The sequence below is a fragment of the Crocodylus siamensis genome, chromosome 4 (assembly GCF_052110815.1).
Source record: "Crocodylus siamensis isolate JL-2025a chromosome 4, ASM5211081v1, whole genome shotgun sequence".
Lineage (NCBI taxonomy): Eukaryota > Metazoa > Chordata > Crocodylia > Crocodylidae > Crocodylus > Crocodylus siamensis.
In genome coordinates, this window is record NC_143398.1 from 136,804,156 (window position 1) to 136,830,554 (window position 26,399).

Genomic DNA, 26,399 nt, shown 5'->3' on the forward strand with positions numbered 1-26,399 from the left:
TTTAATGAAATATTTCCATAAATTCAGTATAGATATATGTGAATGAAGAGCCAGGGTCTAAAGCTTCAGATGCTTAGCCTGTTATGGGATGACTTTTCATGAAACTGAAGAACATAAGAAAAATATAATTGAACTACCAGTGTTACAAACAATGTGGCATACTGGAAATTTTTATTAACTTGGTTCTTATATCAGCATTTAACTGCAAGTTTAGTTCTTAAGGAAAGAAAAAATCCTTTGGCCCCTCACCAATAGTTATTCAATTTACAGTAATACTTTCATAAAATTCTTGAAACTGATGCAATGAATCCCACTTCTTATTTCACATTTTGAGTCAGCTGCAGAGGCTGATTCAGTAAAATATCATAATAAAAACCCACTGGTCTCATTGTAACTGTACACTAGGGGCCATGGGCATGGCAGATAAAAAAAACCCAGGGAGAGTCTTTAAAAGACAAATCCTTCTGTTTTATGTTTAAGTAGATTAATTTGAAGAGTCTACATTTTGCACTTTAGAGGTCTGTTTCCTGCAAAGTGCTGAGGTCAGTGAAAGTTGATGACATTCACCATCTCACTGGATAAGTCCTAGTCAATATAATGATTTACTGAAAATGTATAAGCAATTGGGTAATGGATTTTTAAAAGTTTTATCAAATAAATTCTTGTACGCACAATGGCTGAATGTGATGGGGATAGCTGTGGAGACAAGTTGGCCTAATAATTAAAGCACCTGAGTGGGACTTAAGAACTCTGAGTTCAAATCCCGTCAAAGACTTCCTATGTGACATTAAGTGGTTCCCTAAGCACTGATCTAGGAAGGTTTTTGAGCATGTGCCTAGTGGTAAGTATGTGAGTAATCAAATCAAAGTCAATAGAACATCCATGCTCTTAAAGTTACAGAGTGGATGCTCAAGTTTTTTGCTAAAGCAGGACTTTAAAATATTTTTGTTACTTCCTCAATGAATTGAGATTACCAACAATTCTTTAATTCAGAAGGTATTGTTAGGGTAGATTTGTGATGGCTTGACTTCCATTTGCCTTATGGCCCCCTTATACTACTCTGGCTTTAAAGCAAATGAGAATTAGAATCTAATTAATCAACCGTTGCAACAATAATGATATTCACCAACCTCTTCTATGCTACAGTGGTGGGTGTCATATCAGAAATGTATAATGATATCTAGGGTGTGTGTTAGAACACCTTTTGTAAGTAGAAGTTTAACTGGGAGGCAAGTATCAATTTTCTGCATTTTACAGATATGGAAATTAAGGCACAGGAAGGTGAAATGATTTGCCTAAGATTACCCAGTGGGCCAGTGACAGAGCCAAGCATAGAAACAATGTCTCTTGGTTCCTAGTTAAGTGCTTAATCTACTAGGGGTCATATAAATATCAGGATAGATAGCGAGTTGGAGTATTTTCTCAGGGTACCACATGATGGCCTGGCTCCTTGTGTAATGTTTGTGCTGATATGTGTATGTTGCTGTGAAATAATTTTAACTGAAAACAAAAACTGGAATCTTCAGGAGGGAGAAAAAGGTGCGGATATATTTCTCAGTGTTATTTTGAACAAAAAATATAGTAGACTTGCTGTTAACTATAAAAATATAGTTCTGGCTTAGGTTTGCCTTTATTCCTAGATAATTTTACTCTTTCTCTTGTTGTTTTTATCCTCAGAGGTACCAAAAACAGAGAAAACCTTTGAAGAGAGGTTAATATTGAAGGCATTCCTGCTGAAGTTTGTGAACTCTTATGCACCAATTTTTTATGTTGCCTTTTTTAAAGGAAGGTAAGATGAGTTTAAAAATTTTATATTATTTTAAATGGAGTCATACTAAAAACACTGATGGCAAGGAAGAGTTGCAAGCTGGCTTTCACAGTCCCTGTAGGAGTCCTAGCATGTGCCTGTCAGTGACCTGAACTGGGTCATTCCAGCCCAAAGCCTTTAAAGGTTGTCAGCAGCTGATCTAAACCATTCTAGACCTATCTAGCCTGCTTTCAAAAACTACCCAGGATGGAGATTCCACAACTACTCTATATAATCTTTTCCAGTGCTTAACCATCCCCATAGTGAGAAAGTTAGTTATTTCTGAATATCTAACCTAAATTTCCCTTGTTACAATTTAGGACAGTTGTAATGAATGAATAGCCCTGATAGGGTTGGGACTAGGACAGGGGTGGATGAAATATGACCTGCAGGCTGGATCCGTCATGCCAGGCCATTCTCTCTGGCCCACAGGGCCCCTCCAAAAAACAATTATTACTGGCCTGCAGCTGCCCCTCTGAATTATGGAATTAGAGCCTCACCGTGGGTCAGTCCTCCTATTTATATATTTGAATATTAACCTGAAGAGGGGGAGTAAGTTATTAAAAGGAAAAATAAATGTAAAATTTCCCTAAATTGTCAGAGACTCAAAGAGAGGTCCAATCCTTGAAATTCATTTGATTTAATTTATTCAGTATTGACTAGAGTTTGAGCCTGTGGGGTCCTTCTAAAATGCATGATGGAATAACTAAATTTGAAATGAGCTGCTGTATTTGAGAAGTATTCTTTTAACTCTAATAATATATTTTTTTACCTCATTTTATATACTCCCATTGCTAACAGATTTGTTGGCCGTCCTGGTCGGTACGTGTATGTCTTTGATGGTTACCGAATGGAAGAGGCAAGTAGAAAGGAAATCGAATAGAAAATTTTAAAAAGAGATATGGTTGAAAGCGTGTTTCTGTGAAATGCACATAATAGTTTAAATGCACTTTATTTGCCAAAATGTTACACCTACAACACAAGAAAGCCCCCAGATTCTATTCATCTTAGGCACTTGCATGGCCTCATCTCCAACATATATGAGCATTTCAAAACCTTAAAATGTGTTTATCCTCACAACAGCGCATATGCTAGGAAAGGTCTATTTTCCCCCAGTTCCAGATGAAGTCTGTATGCACCAAGCTGATCCATGATCACACAGGAAGTCTGTGGGAGTGTGGGGTTCTGGAACCATGTCTTAGGCTCCATCCTCACCACTGGATTCTCCTTCCTCTCAAAAATATTGATGTCTAAGAAAACTGCTGGTAAAGCATCTAACCGCTCCACTCTCTTAGACCTTGAGTCTACGAACATTTACACACAAACTTCCTTTAAACATTTACCTTAACACCAGTAGGATCAATCAAGGGCTTAGAGAGAAATATTTGCAAGATCGAAACCTTTTTGTTTCCATAAGGCAAGCAGTCTGTTGAATGAATATTGTTGGTACTGAATTATATTTATTATATAAATATACAGGAAATATCTTAATATATTGAAGGCTCAAGGTACATTAAGTTATTTGAAAATTCGATACATTTTTCCATAGGGCAATTTATATTGGCAGTTCTGTAATGGAATGGAATGGAACCTGAATGGAATTGGAGTAACTGATGGATTTTTATTTAGAAATGTCTTGGTTATATGGGAGTGTAGGTTCACGTCAATGTATATAGAACGTACAAGCTTTTACTTTTACACAGATTCTTTGTATTAATTCCCTCTTCATGCTGTCCTTTTTATTCACTTACAGTGTGCTCCAGGAGGCTGTCTGATGGAACTCTGTATTCAGCTAAGCATCATTATGCTTGGAAAGCAACTGATTCAAAACAATTTGTTTGAAATTGGAATACCGTATGTATTTCAGCCTTTTTCTGTTACCATGTGCTTGTTCCTGCAGGACTGAAAACTAAGGCCCTATTTCTTATGTCACTGAATGAGAGTTTTGCCACTGACTTCAATGGGCTCTAGTTGAATATACCTAAAATGATGATAGATCACATTTCTGGTTGTGATTAAATGACCTGGCTGTATTTTACCTTAAATAATTGCTTCTATCTGGAGTAAATGGCTTAAAGAAATGATTGAATACATTAAATAATTGATCTAAATTAATTTCAAAAGCCTTGGAAAATAGACAAGGTATGATAGATGTCCTGGGAAGTTTTAAAGAAGCTTTCAGAGACACAGTGTTGAATACAAATTAGTTTAAAGTGGGATGAGGGGGGAAAAAGCATTAAAAAAACCTTAAAAAAGGCTATTTGATCTCTGAGTATTCCATTGATTTACACATAGCATCTACACATTTTTAATGTGCCCGTCACTCTCTTGGTGCTAAATTATGGGGGAGATCTTGACAAGCTATAAACCACTGACAATGTAAGTTGTTGTCTACAAAACCGTATGCCTCTGTGAACCATTTAGTCACCTAGGTGCCACCGTGCCCTATTTTTTGCCGTAGGAAGGTTTTTCATAGAATTGAATTTTGGCTTGTGTGTTGAAAATGCTGGGAACTCTGTATCCCCAGTGGCAGGTGAGGCTGCAGACAAAGGTCCTTCATAGAAAATGTCCTACTGCTGATTCCTGAGGCTTCACTTTTGCATTTGTCAGGTGCTTCCTGGCCTGCAGTTGATGGCTGAATTTTCTGCACCCTGCAGAAAGACAGGGTTTTGTGGGTGTAGGTAACATAATAGCTTAGCTTACTGCTTCAGCTCCACTGAAGTCATTTAGTGTTAACAAGTTCTGAATTACATCCTTAGGGGCAGTTCTGAAGATGGAGAATAGGAACCTTAATGAGGCTTCTGCATAATTGGGCACCACTGAGAGGAGCTTAAAAACTCTGTCCTTTTTTTCCTTTGGCCCAGCAAAGATTTTTCATGGCTAAAATAAAAGCAAAAAATATGGACCTGAATTATTCAAAGCTTGAATGTTCTTGAGTCAAGATTCACCAGAGGGGCCTGTTTTCTCTCTCAGTCTCATGGAGTTTACAGTATATTCTGAGAAAAGGATGGTAAATTGTTCCCAAGGACTCTGACATGTTGAAACCTTAAAGCTTTCTCAGAGTGAACTTGGTGTGATTTTTCTCCCTCTTCCAAAAAGTTACTGCTACTGAGTTTGTTTAATGGGAATTTTATGATGTTATAAATACAGCATTTATTATCTTTGATTCATGGAAGTGGAGGCTGATCCAATCAAAACACAGAGCTACTGTCAGGTTATTTCTCAATTCCCTGGCGGCACTGCTCAGTGCAAGAATGTGACGACCTCATCCCATTTTTCTCTCTCATTCCTGCTCCCCCTTTGGCAACAACCTACAGTGACCTCATTTGAAAACCTAAATAACTATTTAAAAACAAACATGCCTTCATTGTCCTCTTATCACACCAATTAACAATGCTGCAAACAAGCGTTCACTTTTCTGTTGTATCCTGTTGTAATCCTGTCCCCATTCTCACCTAAACAAATCCGGTCTCTGTCCCTCCACCCCTTTTTGACTGCCCCCTTCACCTATTCCCTCTACTCCACTGTCTCCCTGTGACACTCATCTTTCTTTCTAGATCAACCCTTTTTCATAATTAGGCCTTTAAGTTTCCTACCTTTCTCATATTGGTCCCCATTCCTGTCCAAGAAAGGGAATGTAGGGAACAATCCTGTTGTGGCTGAGAAATGGGCTCTATAGTCTAATGGGCCTTTTTCATCTCTAGCTTTAGCGGTGCTGTAATTCCCTGTTTTACACCTGTCTTTAGGTGAACAAGCGAGTTGGTGACATGAGTACAACTCTCTCTGCAGCCCCTGGAAAGATGGAAAAAAGTGTCATAACTGTGTTCTCCCTTGCAGAAAAGATTCAACAAATACCACTTTTCTATAAGCATTTGAAGCTTCCCTTTGATTTTTTTTACAGGGATGTAATTCCCTAAGTCAAGTCTCCTCTAAGAGAGGTCTTGTTTCTGACTGAATTCTACAAATTTTCAGAATGATTTCTTTGGAGCCCTTTTTGGTTTCACTCCTAATAGACCTGTTTTAGCATCCTTAACCTCAGTATGCTCTGCTGCTTCTCTCACTCAAAAGCCAGGAATAATTGAAATACCTGTACAGCTGAGAAGGGTACAGGCTAGATCCAGAAGGAATAACCATTCAGTGCGTGCACCATTCACTTAAATAGTTGGAAATGTCTGGCTGACATTTTAATTCTACCTTGTCCACAATCAATGTTGACTGAAGACTTTTGAAGTTAAGTTTCAATGTCACTCCTGTTTTGTGCAATTGTCAGGACAAATTCTAATCTTGCCAAGTACTTTTACAGAGAAAACTACTACATAGCTATGATAGATGTAACTTTTGGGTTCTCTCTACTTTTCTGTGATTTCTTTTTTCCATTTTGGCATCCAAGAATATCAATACAACTAGATAAATGCAGTGACACTGGAATTATGCTAAGCCTTCTTGAATCACAGCTGAATGTATGTTCTCTGGGGCTGGAATTCACAAGTTTTAACAGACGTAAATATGCCACAATTCATTCAGATGTGTCAGATATCATAATTTTCTCCTTCTTGCCACAGCCACTGACCCTGAAGTGTTTCAGGGTTTGAGAACTCTGCTCTACAGCTCTTTTATACTCCTTTTCATCAGTTCCATATTCCTATCCATACTGCAAAAACCCATGTGGCTGTTTTATTACACCCTGTCTCTAACTTTGGTGACAAACCCTTACGTTGAATCCTGGCCCCATTGAAGTTAATGGCAAAACTCCCATCCACTTCAGTGGGGCCAGGATTTCACCCTTTATATCCAGCATTAGTTTCCATTGCTTCTTTCAAAGCACACTTAAATATGTTGGATGAGAAAACCAAGAGCCAATAAAATCAGTTTCAAGGCACCCATTCATAGCTGCTAGGGCTGTATGGTGCATTTTAGTTCCTAATAAGAGTACTTAATTAATGCTAAAATGTATCTATGGTTTACAATGGAGTGCAGGCCTGTAATTCTTAAACACAACCAAAACCTCTTTGACTTTAACACTGGGAGTTTTGAGCATGTCTAGGGCACAGGATTGGATGGTAAATATGTAACACGGTTCAGAGACTATATGTCCATTCCCCCCCATCCTGCTTCTTTCCCTCTTCTGCAGCCCAGTTTGGAAATAGTGGCAGATGTGAGTAGATTGCAGGAAGAAAATGCAAGAGGTTTTGTGATCTTCCCATAAACAGTTACAGGCAAGGGCAATGGGATCTTTTAGTCTTAGACTGTCCCACCAGACACTCAGGATACCATCCCCAGTAGCCTCCGCTGTCTACCATCCTAGATAGGAAGTAACAGCCATAGCTGTCATTGTCACGGAGTGGGGCCTAGGAGCGGCTGTGAAGCTCCCTAGTGCCCCCTTGCCATGTCCAATTAGGTGATCCAGCACCCTCTACTCGCCCGCCATGACTTTGATATTATATGTTCAGTATGGGAAGCTGCCTTGTCTCGCCTTGGACACCGCTTTCTTCTATGCCCCGCTCCCGTATGGGTGCCCCAGTGCACCCCTGCCTTATGGGCGATGCGTGCCACCTACCTTGCCTTCAGCACGCCCCAAGCCTCGCAGCTGTCCCTGGACGTTATTCTGTCTTTGCCCTCCGGCGCCCCTCTCTGGCGCCCCTTGGGCTCATCATGCCCTGGTGCCCCTCTCTGGCACCCCCGGGCCTGTCACACACCTGGCGCCCCTGGGGCTTGTCACGCCCCGGCGCCCCTCTCTGACACTCCTGGGCTTGTCACGCACCTGGCACCCCTTTACCGGCACCTCTGGGCTTGCCACGCCTGGGCCTCGCCCCACTGGGGCCTATCTTGTGTTGCCCATGCTCCTTGTCCTCTCTCGGGGCCTGTCGCCCCCTCTGGGTTTCTCGCCCTCTCTGGGCCTATGCCGCGCTTCTCACGCTTGTGCCGCGCTTCCCGCAGTTCTCACCCCCATGGGGTCTGTGCCACGCTTCCCGGGCTTCTCACCCCCTCTGGGGCCTTTGCCGTGCTTCCCGCGCTTCTCATCCCCTCTGGGGCCTGTGCCGCGCTTCCCGTGCTTCTCACCTCCTCTGGGGTATAGTGGTATAGATGCTGGCAACTGATTAGCAATTGATCTCCTGTGGCAATCACTGTTGTATTTGATCAGTCAATGTATAGTGTGGGAACTGGAGAAAAAGTCTATTACAGCAAAAGCCCCTATCTCATTCCTTTTCTATTTCTAAATCCCTTTAGCATCCTGTGACAGGAGTATCAATATTGGAGCCTTTCTGGGAGTGGCTTCACCCTCCTGTAATGGGCCAACCACCTGCTTACTCTTCTGCCACGCCTTGATCTTACTTGATTAGAAGATGGTTGTAATCAGCGGGAGGCTGCCCATTTTTCCATGCCCCGGTGACAGGGGGCGCTACCTGTGTCTCCTTTTCCTCCCCTACACCGCAGCCCAAGCCTCGCAGATGGAGCTGACATGGTTTGACCTGGGCCTTGTTATGTTCTGGCCCTCCTCTTTACTCCTGGGGCTCCTCACTGCCCCCTCCTCTCTTGCTCTGGGGCTCCTCGCCGCCCCCTCCTCTCTCGCTCTGGGTCTCCTCACCACCCCCTCCTCTCTTGGGGCTGGGGCCAATGTGCCCCCAAACAAAGCTGCACCATCTCTGGTGCCAGGAGACCCCACACTACTGTGGAGCTCCTATGAGGCCTCCTCCACCCCTAATAGCCTCGCCCGGTCCTCCGGTCAAAACAGTAAACATAAAACATAAAGCCCCTGGGCTACGACATAAAAACTAGACCATCTGGTCAAACAAAAATCTACTCCCTATTAGAGAGTGAGGGAGCGGGGGAGGGGGAGGGCTCCCCAACCTCAGCAGTGACCGGGGGATGCTCTCACTGCCAGAGTCCTCCCCTCTGTCTGTCCGATCTGAGTCCCTACTCCTACAGCTGCTGGAGAGGGACTGGCCTCCTACCTGGGCTTAAGAAGGGATAAATCCTGCCCCTTCCTTGTCAGCTGGTTTTACCAGTTGCCCCGGCAACCAGCACCTGTGCAGCCCTGGTGACTGGCAGCTGAGCCTCCCCCTTTCTGCCACTAGGGGTCTCCCCAGAGCAGTCTCTGCTCTCAGGCGCAGGGCACCCGAGTGCACTGCGACACTTCCCATTATGCTTCTTTTCTCTCCCCTATGCTGTCTCTCTTTCTGCCTTCAACTCTGTTCATCCCATGCCTTACTCCATTTCAGCAGTGTCCCCCTGTACATACACACACCCACAACTCCCCCCCCCATCCTTAAAACTAATTTTGCCACATATATGGAATAACAATAGAATCACATGGGGTAACAAGAGAAACCCAGAATGAGCATCTCATATACTTGCTCCCTACCCTGAGCACTCTGTTTGTGAATCTTATTTATTTATCCTCATTTGTTATCTTTGTGAGCCTATGAGTTATTTGGATCAAGGATGGTCTTCCAGTAAATGAGAAGCTGCGTGACCATTTGAAATAGTGTTTCTTCTAACAGAAAATGGGCATCACTGTCTATCTTCAGGGATACTGTGAAAAGAGCTGTGCATGCATCCCTCTCCTGCTATAGCATGATGTTCAGTCTTGACCAAGTCTGGACAAATCACACCACTGCTACCTGCTCTAAGCTTGCCCTTCCCCAAAATAGGTCTCTGTCTTATCATCTTTTTCTCTCGTTGTCACCTTTTCTACTTTTATACAGCTCATTCTCCCCAACCACAAACTTTCCTTACCTTTGACCCTCACCTGCAAAAAGACGTGACATAATTGCCATTACTAGTTCCTTAACTTCCTCAGCTAATGAAAAAAATGATGTTTCTATGATTCAGTCTTCCTGGGATGGGCAACTTTGCATTGCTTCTGCTTGAGGAATAATCAGGTTCACAATACTCAGAAAATAAAATGGTCCCATTCTGCTTTCCTTGCTTCTTAGTTTGCTTCAATGCCATTTTCAAATGTTGATCTTCTGGATAATTGCAAAACAATTTTCACACAACCATGTTAAAAAGTCCTACTTAGTTTTAAAAGTACTATCATCTGGGTAACTATGGAGTTCTGTAAAACTCATTTTCACTACTCTACTGTGATAGAGTTGGAGAATAACCCTGAGCATGTCTATCCAGTGCAAATCCCTGTTTTCTGTTCCTTTAACTTTCTGACACATTTCTCTTTCGTCTGAAACTTCACATGCTTGGAAACAACACAAAGGTGCATTTTTGTGGAAAGTTTGAAAAGAATCAGCTTGGCTCTTTTTCAGTGGGTTGATCTTTTTTAAATAAAATCAAAGCACTCTTTGAGGTTTAACTGATAATGGCTCAGGGTAGCAAATTTCATGCTTGGAATAAAGATAGCTCATAATAAAAAATTAAAAATAATTCTATGTGACTGGGCACTGGATTTAGCGTACTCCCAGTTAACATAAAAAAGGACCTTTGTTCTAGTTACAAGGTTCCCAGTGGAACTCTGGAGCAAGGCTCCGTACTGCTACAATTGAGGATTAGATCACCCAGACTAAACACATGCAAACTTAATCTCTATGGGTGCTTGTACACATAACAAAAATTGGCCTTTTCTGCAGTTTAATTGCATCACACTGTACATGTGTGGGGTTTTTTATTCTTTAAATGAGTTTCCTACATTGCAAATCAAACCACATCCACATGTAATTTAGTTTGCAATGTGGCTATTTGTAATGTTGCAGACTTTGACGGCTTGCCCCCCCCCACCACAGGAGTGGCAGGCTGAAGGCAGAAGCAGCGTAGGGCCCCAGGGTATGAGCTGCAAGTGGGCCAAGCAGCCTCTGAGCTGCAGAAGACCCTGGTCCTTCCTTCCATGGCGGCGGTGCCCCCTGGGGATGCCCAGGTGGGTTGCTAGCATGTGGGTGCAGCCCCAGCTTCGGCTCAAGGAACAGTTGGATTGGACTGTGTGCTGCCTGTGAGATGGGGCAGCACCTGTCTGGTAGCTGCCTGCCTGGATGAGCCTGAGGGGTGCTGCTGCCATGGAGGGAAGGTCCAGGCCCCCTCTCAGCTCGGGGCCCACCAGCAGCTTGCCCTCCCACCAGGGGAAAAAAAAGGATCAGGTAACCACCTCTTCCCCAAGCCCATGTGGGGAGCAGCACCTGGTGGGCTTCCAGCATGCAGGCATGTGGAAGAGTTGGATCCAGCAGGTGTTGCCTGCAAACTGGGGCAGCACCCACACAGCTAGCACTGCACCTGTGTGGCCCCGGGGGGGGGGGGTGCTGCCACCATGGAGAGAAGGACCAGGCCCCCCCGGAGCTCAGGGGCTCCACAGCCTAGCTCACATGGGTAGGTTCTGCTAAGGAGAAAAAATTGAGGGGCCTGGTCCTTTTTTTTGTGTTTCCTGTGGAGCCTGCCTGATTCTGTCATGGCCAGAGGGTGAGCTGACAGCTAGCCCTAAGCTTCAGGGGGCCCCAGACATTCCCTCCATGGCAGTGACACCCCCTGGCAGCACCTGCCCACTACCAGCACACCCAGGTGGCCCCAGGGGATGCCACCTCCACAGAGGGCAGGACATTCATCCCCAAGCTGAGCAGGCTCCAGGAGAAAAAGATGCGGGAAAGCTGTGGGAGAAAAAAAAAGGATTAGACCCCTCACTGTTACAGTGACAGAAGCCCCTAAAATGAAATAGTGGGTTTGTAATCATCATAATTAAAAATCCACCATTTTAATTTAGGGGACTAAACCCCTGCCACAGGGCTAAACCCCTGTATAAGTGGCCTATAGCACTGATTCTCAACCAGAGTCCTGCAAGGTCCTTTAAAGGGTGCAGCGATAAAGTGTGAAGAGATAAGCAGATAAGGGTAGGCTCAGGCTTTCCTTGCCTGCCTCCTGCTGCCCCTGCCAACTGTCTGCCCCCATTACAAGAAGGTAAGCCCTGTAATAAATAAACTACTGTGTTTACAACTATTAAAAAAAAAAAAAAAGGTGGCGCTTTACTTTAAACTTGGTGTCCTCCCATGCTGAGCCCAGCGCATGCCCAGAAGAGGCATCATGTTAGTTAGACCTGGCTCACCCAATGTCTGCGTAGCTCTGCTGCATCATTGGGGCTTTTTTGGCACTTTTATCTAATAGCTGATTAAAACAGTTATTAGAAAAAGCCCCCAAAAGCCCCGATGAAGCACTCAAACTATATAGATGCTGTGGAGCTGGATTGAATGAATGTGCTGCTGCTTCCAAAAAAGCACTTTTTGGGGGTTTTTTTTTGGTTTTTAACATCTGTAAGCACTGGGCCTGTGTGAAGCAGCTAGTACTCATTTTGGATTTAGATTCAGCCAATTCAGGGGATAGTGATTTGATTCAGTGATTCGAATCACTGTACAGGAATCAATTCAGCCAAATCTGATTTGGCTAGTTTGGCTGCAGCTGAATCTCCAAATCTTTAAATTGGCCCTATCCCCCACCTGCTGTCAGTGGCTGCCCCACCCATTCTCCCTTAAGCTCCTGGTTCTTAAAAAAAAAAAAAAGGAAAAAAAAAGCCCCCACTCACCAGCTGCTGCCAGGTGGGGGGTGGCAATCCCCACTGCCCCCCATTGCCCCATGCCATGTGGGGGGCTCTGCGATGAGCCCCCCAACCCCCACCTGCTCTCCCCCCCATGGTTGCCCTGCCTGCCCTGGCTCCTGGACTGTTAAAAAAAAAAAAAAAAAAGCCCCTACTCATTGGCTCCTGCCAAGTGATTGATGATCCCCACTGTGCTGCACTACATGGGGAGCTCTGCCATGAGCCCCCGGAAGTCTTGAGGTCACTTCAGCAGCTGGTGAGTCTAGATTTTTTTTTTGTTTTTTTTTTAAAGGCCTGAGAGCTGGCGCAGGTGGGACAGCTATGGGGGGGCTGGGAGAGTGGGCAGGGGTTAGGAGGCTCATGGCAGAGCCCCCCATGCAGCATGGGGCATTGGGGGGCAGCAGGGATCGCCCTCCTCCCCCCCACCTGGCAGCAGCCGGTGAATCAGTGTTTTTTTTAAAAGCCAGGAGCTGAGAGAGCAGGTGGGGCAGCCACGGGGGGAGTTGAGACAGCAGGCAGGGTTCCACCATGGTGCCCTTCTCCCTCCACCAGCCCTCCCTCCCCCACTCCCTACTTACCAACACGGAGTCCAGGTCCACCTCTCTGCGGCAGCAAGCGGGAACTGCCCAAATCATTGAAGCTCTCCAAATCTTTTCTGAATCGATTCGGAGAGCTTTGAATCAATTTGGACCTTTCTATTGATCTTCTGATTCGATTTGGATTCAGAGATTTGGCCACTGAATCAGGCCAAATCTCCTCTGAATCGAATCAGCACCTGAAGCTTTGCACAGCCCTAGTAAGCACGCTTTGTTTTTTTTAAATGGAGTGCCATTCATTCAGTTCAAATGTTGTGGAGGGGTGCCTTGAGTCTGATGAAGGGTACCTCAAATATTAAAGGCTGAGAACCGCTACTTTATAGTCTCACCACTGATGACACAGGAACAGCATCCGTATGAATCCTCACTCTCAAATAACATTCTTCATCTCTAGATCTGAAAGTGCTTTACCAAGAAGGTTCCTGTTTTACAGATAGGGAAATAGAAGCAGGGACTGGTGAAGTCAAGATGAAAACACAGAAAGCCATGTTCATAGAGTGGCAACATAATATGCATCAAATAGAGGTTGAATCTTTTGTATATACGCACCGTGCTTGTTAAGGGGTGTATGTACTCCATACAAGTATATCAACAAACATAAATGCACATCTCTCTCACTGAATCCCCATATCAAATGACTGGATGCTCTTCCAGCAACCCACCATACATACAACCTACAGTCATTTAGCTCCCAGCTTCTCACAGATGCATGTATACCCCAGCACACTCACAAGGTTTGATTCTGATCTCACGCTCAGGGAAAGTCAGGACTATCCCCATCCAAGGACATCCACTTGCATCCATGATTAAAGAGTTTTGCTGGCATTAAATCACAGTAAGGCTACAACCAATCCTGAGGTTTCCATGTCTATTAGCGCAAATGCATACAGAAGGGAGGCCGTGTGTGGCAGGCCAGCAGGGGGCACTCCTGTGCTGAGTCACCCACCTCATTGCACCCGACTACCTACCAAGCTCTGAGTGCCTCCCTGGGGGCACCTCATGTTTGGCCAGTCTCCTTCCTGGAGCACACCTGCAAGCCTGGGGTCATTGCTTGCACCACTCAGGGGTCTGGACTGTTTTTTGGGCCCTGGGGTACACAGGCTTTGTATTCCTTGAGGGTGCTTGACTCACTGTGAGAACTTGGGGTACTTCGTTTAGCCTGAAGCACAAAAAGTAGCCTCCCTTAGTCATTCGAGCCAAGGGAATAAAAAAGGCATGCCCAAACCATCTGCCAGCGAGTCCACCACACTTGGTACAGTGGAAAACTTTATTGGTACAGGGGGTTGGCTTGGGGATGGGTACAGGACAGAGTTGTATCACAAAATAACATTAAAACAAACAGTGTGGCTAGGTAGCCTTTGATCATGCATCACCTTTACTGCAAGCTATATAGTTAGATAGGTTTCAAGTAGCTTACTCACAAGCATCATCCAAAGGCTGATTGAGCTTTCTTCTGGAGGCAGGAAGTTTATGGTATGTCCATGAACTTTAAGAGAGAGAGAGAGCCCCCTATCTTTCTGACTAGCTAGTTGCTCCCCAGTATGGCCCTCCCCCCTCCTCCAGGAAGAAGATCCTCTTAAATAACTTATCTGACCCCACTCTCTATACCCAATCAGGGCAGGTGTTGTTGGACACTAGGCAATCAATTAAAAAAGCATCACTGGTTACCTGGTGGAGTATCAGAGTCTTCAGCTCCTGCTCCTAGGCCATGAGGTCACTGCTTAGGACAATACAGAATTTTCCCCTCTAATCAGTCAGTCATGTAGGCAGAGCTGGTTGCTTAGCAATTGGAATGATAGACACCTGAGATTGAGGGAGGGGGACACAGACTAGCCCCAAGGCAAGGAGGAGGCTGGAATAAGATTTCATCAAAAATGTGCTCCTCAATTGTCTCTGTGCACAGAAAGGAGAGTGACATTTATGGACCACATAATTTTACTGGAACAAAAGTAGTTCTGGAAAAATGTTATTAATAACTTCCTTAATTAACTGCTCACTGTCTAATGAGAGCCCCTATAAGCATCAGGAAAATAATCAGAAATTTTCTGGGAGGATCTTTCAGGAGTTCTTTGTTAAAAGTTCTGCATTAAATTGAAGGGGAGGTTAGTGGGATTGTGTCCAGTGCCATAGCATGGCATGGGGGGTGAGTGGGGTGACCACCCGGGGGCCTAAGGCACCAACAGGCGCTGCCCAGCCAGGGTGGGGAAAGGGCGGCTCCCACCACTGCATGCACTCTCAGGCAGCATGTGCCCCCCCAGCTCTCTGCACAGGGTGAGGGCAGGCTGATGCTGTGGGCATGTCCCAGGCACCAAACTTCCTTGCCATGGAACTGATTGTGTCATTGCTCCTTCCCCACCTCTGCCCACGAATAGTGCTACATCACTGCAGCCAGAGAAAGCGCTAGTTGAATCTTATAAAAATACTTATGAAGAGCAAATATTAGTGCCTGTGCCCACCTGGTCTCAAGGAGGCGCTCTTGTGCTGCCTTAGAGTGTGTTCCTGGGACTGGCCACTGCATTTATTCCAGTGGTCTCAGAGATGGTCCACGTTCTTCCCAAAGGAAACCCCAAAACTCTCCTGCCACAACTTTGATCTTTCTTTCAGTGGTGGGGTCCCCTCTTGTGGTCCCTTTTGGATCAGTTGCACTTCCTGGTGGTATTCATGGTGCTCTACCTCCCCTACATCCCATCCATGCACCAGCCTCTAGGATGGCCACTTGATGTCAACTGTTCTCTTTTTGACATTAAGCCATCCATAGATTTCATAGACATCAGGGCTGGAAGGGACCTCGGGAGATCATCGAGTCCAGCCCCCTGCCCAAAGGGCAGGAAGTCAGCTGAGGTCATAGGATCCCAGCAAGATAAGCATCCAATTTACTCTTGAAGGTGTTCAATGTAGGTGCTTGAACCACCTCCAATGGCAGGCTGTTCCAGACCTTGGGGGCTCAGACAGTAAAGAAATTCTTCCTTATGTCCAGCCTGAACCAGTCTTGCAGGAGTTTGTGACCGTTCGACCTCGTCATCCCTTGGGGCGCTCTGGTGAACAGACGTTCCCCCAGATCCTGGTGTTCACCCCTGATAAACTTATAGGTGGCCATCAGATCACCCCTGAGCCTGCGCTTTTCCAGGCTAAAGAGTCCCATGGCTCTCAGCCTGTCATCGTAAGATCTGTTTTCCTGACCTCTGATCATGCGCGTGGCTCTCCTCTGGACTCTCTCAAGCTTCTCCACATCCTTTTTGAATTGTGGAGCCCAAAACTGGACGCAGTATTCCAGCTGTGGCCTCACCAAGGCCGAGTACAAGGGGAGAATGACGTCCCGGGATTTGCTCGAGAAGCATCTATGGATGCAAGCCAGTGTTTTGGTCGGCTTTACTAGCCGCAGCATCGCATTGCAGGCTCATGTTCATCTTGTGGTCAATGACGACCCCCAAGTCTCTTTCTTCTGTAGTGCTATCCAATGTAGCACTGCTGAGTCTATAAGGAAGCTGCAGGTTTTTCCTCCCAAGGTGGAGAACCTTGCATTTTTCAGTGTTAAACACCATCAGGTTCTCGTCTGCCCATTTGCTGAGCTTGTCCAGGTCAGCCTGGATCACCCGCCTATCTTCTGGCGTGGATGCTTTGCCCCAAAGTTTGGTGTCATCGGCGAACTTGGCCAGTCCACTCCTGACTCCAATGTCCACATCATTAATCCGTGCTCTTCTGTTGGGTCTTTCATTATGGCTAGGCTGCCTGCTATGCTATCCTGGCTGCGCCTAATGCCAGAGCACTACCTGTAGCCCTGACCCTCACCTCGGGGTTCCTTTGGGTAATCCACAAAATATGCTGCAGTATCTATAGACCACATGGGACTTTTCTGAGTGTAATTTCCAGGGTACTTGCAGCACTGCACCACTGGAGGCTCTGACCCCTGTATATTTTTCAGGCACAAAATATAAATGTATACAGCAGATTTTTCTTAATATAAACCTGTTCCTGGTCTGCATGGTCCCTGTCTTCCAGTTAGGGGGTCTGAGAAGGCAGGTTTATTTAAACATGGGAACAAATGAATAAATCCACAGATTTCTCACAACTTCATCTCGAAGACACATGCACCTCTGTGTTCAGGCATTTATCACAAGCTGTCAGAGAAAATTTGGTGGGAGTCCCTGGTTAAGCTATTGGCCACACTTCATTGGAATTAATCTGGATTTTCACTCATACTGTATATATGTGATCTGTTGTACAGCAGTGGACATCTCTGTAAAATATAAATGGTCCCCTGCAAGCTGAGAAAAGTGTGGTAAACATAAATCTTTGGGTCTGATGCTAGGTCCTTTGCATTTAGTTTTACTCAGATTTTGGAGAAATTTCTTAGCCTTTTATACTTTTTCATCAATATTTTTTCAATCTGTAAATTAAGATAGAACTGTTTAGGAAACTGAAATCCACGTTACCAGCTATGCTAATGAGATATACAGCTTCTGCATTTTTTAGATTTGGATTGCATTTTTTATTGAAATATACACTATTGTAGATTGTGCTTATAGGGCAATAGCTTTTATTCCCATCAGTGAATATTTATTACTTGTAAATCTGCACCTTATGATAGTAACACTGCACTGAGATACAATATTGCTAGAAATGTGCTAGTAATTTAGTGTTAAGTTTAATACTTCCAAGATGGCATGTCTCTTCTATTTCCTCAGAATTTCTCTTTACCCAGATGCCTATTTTAGTAGTTACAATTAGAGAGTCAGGTCAAAATCAAAACCTCAGAACAAAATCCTTTGAATTATGGGACTGGAGAAATCAGGTGGCTTTGGGTCAAATCCAGAATATAAATGGAAGTTTTTCTTTGTCTGGTTTAGTGGCACCCAAAAATCTCACCAGAATATTTGGTCATGAGAGCCTTTTACTGTTCAGAGAGCAGAAGTTTTTCAGGATCCGCTATGCTGATTTATGAGGGAGAAATTTTACAACAATAATCCTTAAGATTTTGGTGCCAGGTCTATTTTTTCTTTACCATTTATACACATAAAAGTGCATTTGAATATAGATTTAGGGCTTTTAAACTATTAAGAGAAAGCTTTAAAATAAGACTGTGCATAGTTGTGTTGTGCCCTCAGACACGCATACAGCTCCCTTTGACATAACTCTTATGAGCTTTCTATAAATCTCTTCTCTTTGGCTGTCCTATTGACTTATGTATGTGCCAGTACACTCAACAAAAGAGATTGCTGTAGTGATACAAGTCTGTTTTTGTAAACATGTGATAAACCTCTTCAGGGTTGATGTTAATAGCTATATAATTTCTCAGCTTCCAGTGATTTAAAAATAAACACCACCTTTATCTCCAGCTTCAGGTTATATACTTCACTCTCATATCCATTTCCCTTGGTTCAAAATACAAGCTATTACAGCAAGTTACTGCAGACACTAAAGACTACATTTAATGCAAATGACACCTTTCTGCCATTAGCATGTTATTGGGTGTTATTTTTACTTCTGTTGGAATTGCATGGCTGCTGTAGGATTTGGGTGTGCAACAAAGGGACCATGTATTACCAAGGGCAAAATTCTGTTCACCTGACTCATGTTCTGATCTGTACATGATCCCCTGAAGCTGCATCTCCCTGTGTTATGTCAGCATAGTTCAAATGTAGTTTAGAATCAAGCCCTGGAGGTCCCTCAGGATGAAAGGGAATTTATAAGTGTGATACTATTACTTCTGTTCCATGTTTAATATGTTTTATTGGCCTGATAGAAATTGGTGATTTTTTTTATTATTATTATTACCATCTATACCACTTAGATTAGCTGAGGAACAGGGAGTTTCTGCCTGAGGTCCACAAGCCGTGTTTGGACCCTTTTTGCTGACATTTACATGTGCTTGTTTTTGAGAGAGTATATCTGCTGTGGACACATAATACCATTCTTCCAAGATTTGCACTGGTTGGCTTTTGTTTTTCAGGTTGATTTTCTGGTATTAATATTCACTTTGAAGAATTTTAAAGGTCTTGGTGCCTTCTGTTTGTGAGACCATCTCCACAATCCCCCTCTTCTCCATACCATGTAACTGTTGCAGTCAGGAGACATGATCTTGATGTTTCTACTTTGGTTTGAAAAATGAACAACTTCTGACTCTCAGTGTGGGAACCTAAGATCAGGAATTTACCTCATGCATATTAGGGCTGTGCGAAATGGCACCGTTCCGTTTTGCCTTGAGTTTCGGCAGTTCGACAGAACAGTGTCATCTCGAATTTCATTTCAAGTTGAAACAGCTGTTCCATTCCATTGAGACAGAAAAGCTGTTTTGATGCTGTTTCAAGTTGTGCTGGGGATGGGAAGTCAGACCAGCTGGGCTGACTTCCTTTTCCCAGAGCTAGATCGCAGCGGGGGTGAGAGGGAGCCCAGCTGGGCTACTTCCTACCCCTGGCACAATCTAGCACAGGAGATCAGGGAAGCAGCCCAGCTGGCTGCCTCCCACCCCCCCGGCATGATCTAGTGTGAGGGATTAGGAAGCAGCCCAACTGGGCTGCCTCCCTTCCCCCTGTGTGATCTAGTGCAGGGGGTCAGGAAGCAGCCCAGTTGGGCTGCCTTCCACCCCCTACCGGATCTTGTGCTGGGGATGGCAAGTCAGCTCAGCTGGACTGACTTCCCATCCCCAGGCTATGGTCAAAAAGTTTCAACTTTCAAAATGTTTTGACCAGTCTTTTTTTGTTTTGAGGCTATTTCAAGGGCCTTTGTTTTGTTTTGATTTTTTTGTTTTGACCTCGAAATTGATCGAAACAGTGTCGAAACAAAATGGCCGGTGAAATTTCGCACAGCCCTAATGTATATCCTTTCCAGTCTCTTTAATTTCCAGACCCATCACATCTCTTTCCCCAGGCTTTTCTAGTAGCCAGCACTAGGATGTGTGCAGTATTTGTGGAGATCTAAGGCTACATATCTGTCTTTCTTAAGGGGTAGAGAGTGAATACTATGATTGTTTATGAATTATTAATATTTGATAAGGTGCCTAAAGTCTTAGACAGATGCACAATTAATGTATATTTAGATCTAAATAATTATAATAAGGAATGACCCCTAACATTGTTATATCAAATTTATGCTAGTATAATTTCAGTAATGTCAAGTACAGGTTAAACAGGACCATGGACACTGGTATACTGGATCAGTTCCAAAGCCAGTCCAGCATCCTGTCTCTGACAGTGAGCATCCCAGATTCTTCATTGGATAGCATGAGGAATGTGGTAGTAACCCAAAGAGTGATAATGTGGCATAAACTTGGTATAACAGAGTGAAGATTTGGGTTGAATTCCTGCCAAAAAGACTGAGTTGGTTCAATTAGACCTTTTCTTTCCTAGGAAGTTAAAGAAGCTGTTCAGAAAGCTAAAGGATGACAGAACAGAGCCCAAGCAGCATGACGCCAACCATTCAAAGCAACCTCAACAGTGGGAACTTGACTACAGCCTTGAACCTTTCACTGGTTTGACTCCAGAATACATGGAAATGAGTAAGACTTCTGATTTTGTAGGTGCCTGTTGTTGGCACCTGTTGTTCTTGTGTCTTATCTTTTTTTTTAGTTTTTAATGGCTTTTAACAGTAACCATAATTCACTGTAGTGCCAGAGAATCACAAATGTCATATTCTTAGCATGATAGGAAGAGGAAGATATTGGGGGTATGCAAAGCTTTGGTCGCTGATTCGATTTGGAGAAGATTCCGCCTGATTTGGAGGCCAAATCACTGAATCTGAATTGAATCAGGAGACCAAAAAACCCCCTTTGAATCGATTTGGAAAAGATTCAGAAAAAGATTTGGAGATTTGGCTATTTGGGAAGGCAGTCTTTCAGGGAAACAGAAGCTGAGAAGAAAGAGGAAGGGGGAGCAGATGGAGGAAGACTATAGCTGGCCAGTGACAGTGAACTTTCCATGAGTCTTCTTCCAGTCATAGTGCTGTGGGAGAGGGATGTAGGAACAGCATATAAGCCCCTGTCTGCAGCCTTTCTGTCCCTTTTGTGAGCTGTTTATCTCTAAGCAACAGCATCTGAAAGGTACTACTGTACTGGCTTGGCTTCCTAGTCAGTCTCCTGCTAGTCTGTCTTCTTGGAAAGGATTGGATACAGCTTACTAATTACCCTTGCCTAGAATCCTGCTACTTATCCCTATTTAATCCATTTCTTTCAACTTCTTCTTCTCCCAAAAACCTCTTATTTGTTCTTTTTATTTTCTCCCACACTTTTAAAAAAGAAAGCTGCATTTTGCCTGCCTGACAGTGTGTGATTCATCACTGTGCAGGAAAGCACATACATTATACACACTCACATACATATAGTACACAGAAAGAAGAAGAGATACTAGTTACACACACATAAACAGAGAGAAGTAAAGATATTACAGTTGCACACACACATGCACATTTTCCAGCACAGCAAACATTATGAAGCATGCTAGAAAGGCAGGTGCCAGGTCTTCTGGCAAAAAAGGGGAGAGGCTGGAGGGGGTAGGGGGAGAGCTGCAAGTCCCCCCCCTACCCAAACATAGACGCATCCTCTTTCCTGGCAGCAATGAGTCTTCTGCTGCCAGTTGGAGCAAGGAGGTGAGAACAGTACCTTTCCCTGCACCTACACCACCTCTGCTAACACCAGAAATAGCCACCAACACCAGCACAACAGTCTCCTCCACCCCAATTTCATCTGCCAGTGTGAGCCTCCTAGTGCCAGAGGAAGAGCTAGATCTGGAAGCAGGGGACCTGAGTGCCCTAACATAAGAAATTCTGGGGAAGGAAGGGGAATCTGAGTTTGTGTTCTGCACCTCTCAAAGTTCCCCTAGAGCCAGGTCTCCTTTTCTGGAAGGCACCTCGGAGGAGGTTGTGGGAGCTGGTGCATCCCTTTGCCCCTGTTCCTCCTCAGCCTGGCACCAGTGGGAGGGTGCCCACAAATAAGTCCTCCTCTTGCTCTAGAGTCCCTGTCCCCATGAAGCAGAGGCAGGCAACCCTGGAGTGATAGGGGAAAGTTGTAGAAAAAGCAGGGGTGTGCATTGCAAGAGCGAGCGAGGTCACTCAGAGCACTGGGGAGATGCTTGCTCTGGATGGCCAGCCCTTCTCCTTAGTTGGGCAGACAGAGTACAGATGGCTCATGGCACTCGTGGCCATATGCCAACATGCACCAACTTTAGCAGGACAGTCGTGCTCTTCCTGTATGAGGTATGCAGGGAGTACTGAGGGAAGAGCTGTGCAAGGCAGGTCTGCAAGTAGCTTCACACTTCACCTTGGACATCTGGAGGAGCCAGGGTGGAGATCATGCCTACCTCTCCCTCACAGGGCACTGGTGCAACCAGTTAGGGCATCAGTGGGCTCTTTTTCAAGCAGAGGTGATGGATGAGTCCCACATGGAAAGGGAGATCATGTGGCCATAAACTGCATGGTGCAGGGGTGGCTTATTGGGCAGGGTGAGCTCACCCATGGGTTCATGGACAATGAGGCCAATATGGTCAAGGCAGTGCATGATGCCAACTTTGGCATCTGCTGTGTGGCATGTAAGTTCCACCTATTCAGGGACGCCTTGGAGGGGGACATGGCTGCCAGTGATGATGCAATCACTACCACCGAGCTGATTTCAAAATGCAGGAAGGTGGTGTGCTACTTCCACCACAGCATCAAGAGGTGCAAGATGCTGCGGGACAAACGGGCAGAGCTGAGCATCCCACAGCACAAAATCATGCAGGATGTGGAGAGTCGGTGGAACTTCACATACCTGATTCTGGAAAGGCTGGTCGAGCAACAGAAGCCCATTCATGAGATGGCATTGATCAAGGAGATTGGGATCAGTGGCCTCATTAGCAAAGTGGAGTGGGATACCATCTCCCAGATCTTGGTGGTCCTCAAGCCATTCCTCAAGGCCACCAAGATTCTCAGTGTTGACAATGCCCTCCTTAGCCAGGTGATCCCCATAATCAAGGAGCTTGAGAACCAAATGGAGAAGTTCCAGGGGATCACTGTTCCTGGCTGAGGAAAGTTGCTTTCACCAGAGGTGCAGGCACTGATGAAGCGGCTGAAGGAGGGCATCAAAAAATGGCTGGATCCATTGCGGTCCAGTATGATCCACATGCTGGCGGTGAAGGGGAGCATGTGCAGCACCAAAACTCTTGAGCACTGGACAGAGGTGCTGGTAAACAGAGTTAGGGAGGAAGAAGGGAAGAGGTAAGGGGATGTGGAAGAGGGGGATCCACTCCCAGCACCAGCCAGTCTTCTCCATGCCTGCCACTGCCAATGTGGACTAGGGACATGTCTTCAATGTTGGGGTCCAGAGGCACCAGACCCCAGCCTCAGGCAGGTAGCACCGAGGCTTCAGTGGCTACCTATTCGCAGTCAGATGTGACAGGATCTGGCCATGGTTGCCTACAAACACCTGTCCTGTCCACTGACCAGTGGTCCAAGCAAGAGGGTGTTCAGCATTGCTGGGGATGTTGTGACACCCCACCGCACCTCCTTGGATCCTCATTTGATGGAGCAGCTGGTGTTTCTGAAGGTGAACCTCCTGCTGCTGGGGTTTCCCTACAGATGGAGTGAGTGCCACCCTCCTTACTTTGTCCGCACCTATTTCCTTTAAAAAAAAAAAAAATTAGTGCCCCACTCTCAGAGCTGGAGGTGGCACTCACTGCATCACCAGCCAGCAGGGGCAGAACGTCTTCCTCCTGAGTTCCTGTGTCAGGATGAACTTGGAGGTATGGGCTGGGTCTGTGGAGAAGGAGGAGACCCCAGGTCCTGGGCTTACCTTAAAACTGCACCCTGCCAGAGTCAGGAGGTCTGGTGGGACTGCTGGTGGTTCAGCAGCCCCCAAGAAATGCCAGGATCGCAAACCTCCCTGATGAAAGGCAGGCAGGAGGAGCCTTATAACCTTCAGCCATCACACATGCACAGTGTGACTAGGCCTGAGGCTTGCTGATTGCAGTGGAGTTGTGAGGCTTCAGGTGAGCTTAGCTGCCTGGGATGCCATCTGTGAAGCAGAGGCTACAGTGTTAGGGAAGGTATGGACCTGTGGAATGGATGTGTGTCACCCCTAGGCATCAGGGACCTAAATGGGCAGTCTCCCACCTAGGAAACATCTGAATTTATTTTCCATCAAGGTGTTTCAGGTGAAAGAGGGGCAGGCAGTTGGCCCAGAAACAGGTGGGTAATAAGGAACAATGGCCGTAAGTTGAACGAGAGTAGATTCAGGCTAGATATCAGGAGGCACTACTTCACTGTCAGGGTGGCTAGGAGCTGGAACCAACTTCCAAGGGAAGTGGTGCTTGCCCCTACCCTAGGGGTCTTCAAAAGGAGGCTAGACAGCCACTTAGCTGGGGTCATTTGACCCCAGCATCCTTTCCTGTCCTTGGCAAGGGGTCGGACTAGATGATCTGCTTAGGTCCCTTCCAACCCTACCAACTATGAAACTATGACTCAGGAATGGGTATGAATTTTATTATATAAGGGAAAACTTTATTAGATGCTAGATATCTGCTGTTCTGAATCACAGTGAGCATAGATCACACTAAAGATGATTATTTGATGGTGGTTTACCTTCCATTTTAAGGGAAGGGAGGAGAAAGGAACAAGGTAGAGCAGGTGATACTTGCACCAGAGGGCAGAGGGCTGCTACTTAAGTGCCATGTGCATGTGGGGAGAGAGGGAGAGAATCTGTGGAGCCTCCCTGACCACTCTCACTGGGAGATCACAACCAGGAGACCAGCAGCAGTGAGGACAGGTGGGGTCTCAGGAGTAGAGGTTGCTGGGGATGATGGTCAGCTCTATGGTGGCCTCATTGTCATGGGTGTGCTCAGCTTGTTGGACCTCCAAGGTCATGGTGTAGCCCAAGGCACGACACCGCACAATGATCACCCACACCAATATATTGATACACCACAAAGCCACTTCCACCTTGTTTATTCACCATGCTTCTGACACACACACACACACACTCAACAGACTCAGACAGTGACAAGAACCTCTCGATACCCACACTAACGCAGACTGATGAATAGTCAGCCAGTTGCACATGATCAGAACCCTGCCCCCCCAACACAACAGTCCCACACTATGCCATATATATATATTTTATTTTTAAAGTACACACGGCCCCACTGGGTTCTGCACATGGAATGCTTTTGTGTACTAGGCCGTCTCTTCCAGCATCTTCTGAGCTTAACTGAGCATGCTCCTAAGTAGGAGGTCACCTGAAGTTCAACACACGACCTATGTAGGCTATGCATCTGCGCATACCAGCTCCTCCCCAAACCAGCCAAACAGGTAAGACTAAGTGACAGTGCCATGGATTCAGACTGAACCTTGTCTCCAACAAATCTATTCTTTTGCCTGGTGATGAACTCTTTGGTGGTCTAAAACATTGCTCCAATGAGGCCAAAACTGCTGTGGTTACTTCATCTAAAATTATTCCATGGATATCACAGGGCTTCCTGTATTTGGAGATGAAGAGCTCAACCCCCAGCTGCCTCCCTTCCAGAGAAAAGAAGCTTGTTAACTGTAAAGACTTGAAATCATTGAGCATGTTCAGTGAAAAGAAACAACATACGTTATATGGTTAAAGGCTTCAAAATGCTTAGTGATATTTCAGTGTTTCAGTTCCATAACTGGGAACAGAATCTGGTCCATTTGGCATTTGTACTCTGCAGCTTTATCCAACAGAAAAAAGCCCTGTTTCATTGTCAAAATATGCACTATCAGTGTTTAAAGAGCTGGGTATCTGCTTTGTACAATTTGGTGCCAACTATAACATGATCAAACATGGTTACATCAAAGATTTACTAAAGGAGGTGAGGTATACCATCCCTAAGACAGCAGGGGGATGAGGCAAGGCATAGCTGGAGCCCCCGGGTTGGCAGGGGACACTGGGGAGTGAGGCAGGGAACAGGTGCACAAAGGCAAGGATCTGCCCCTACTTACACCACTGCCACAGTCCTTGAATGACCTGGGTATGGGGGCAATGGGCCAGAACTGCTCCAGCCACGGGTTATGGTGAGCAGGTGCATGGGGAGCTGAGCTCCACCAAGGATGATAGTAGCAGTGCATGGTTTTCTCCTTCCAGCACCTACCCCACGCCCATTTCCTCTTCTCTGCAGGTGTCTTCCACTGTCTAGGAGCTGGCAATGGAAGCAAGAACCACTCCCCACAGCATGGGACAAGAGTGGGGTAGGAGTATCCCTGGGACTCCCCCTGTTTCTGTGTCAGCTGGGACCAGCAGCAGCAGTAGCCTGGTTCATTCTTCCAGCACTTGGTCCCAGCCCATAGGGGCAGGGAGCAGGCACTGGAGGGAGAAGTCTGTGCAATATTGCCACTGTCTCCAGCTGAGCCTGGCACCCTGCACAACTGCAGCCAAGTCTCTGGCTCTGAGGGTAACTTTGTGGCCAAATCAGCTGGAGACAGTAGCAGTAGAAGTAGGGTGTAGCAACACTCTCCCTGACCCCTGAATCTGTCCCTGTCATTAACCAGATAT

The 26,399-nt window shown here is 45.5% G+C and overlaps 1 protein-coding gene across 1 annotated transcript in view; it reads left to right on the plus strand.

The window, feature by feature from the left end:
• The window catches only part of ANO2 (anoctamin 2), a 302,574-nt gene that overhangs the window by 238,477 nt on the left and 37,698 nt on the right, over positions 1 to 26,399 (plus strand). The window contains exons 18-21 of the mRNA XM_090043877.1: positions 1,678 to 1,789; positions 2,609 to 2,666; positions 3,561 to 3,661; positions 20,272 to 20,420. Of these exons, the coding sequence (XP_089900003.1) occupies positions 1,678 to 1,789; positions 2,609 to 2,666; positions 3,561 to 3,661; positions 20,272 to 20,420 (420 nt within the window). The remainder of the gene's footprint in view (positions 1 to 1,677; positions 1,790 to 2,608; positions 2,667 to 3,560; positions 3,662 to 20,271; positions 20,421 to 26,399) is intronic.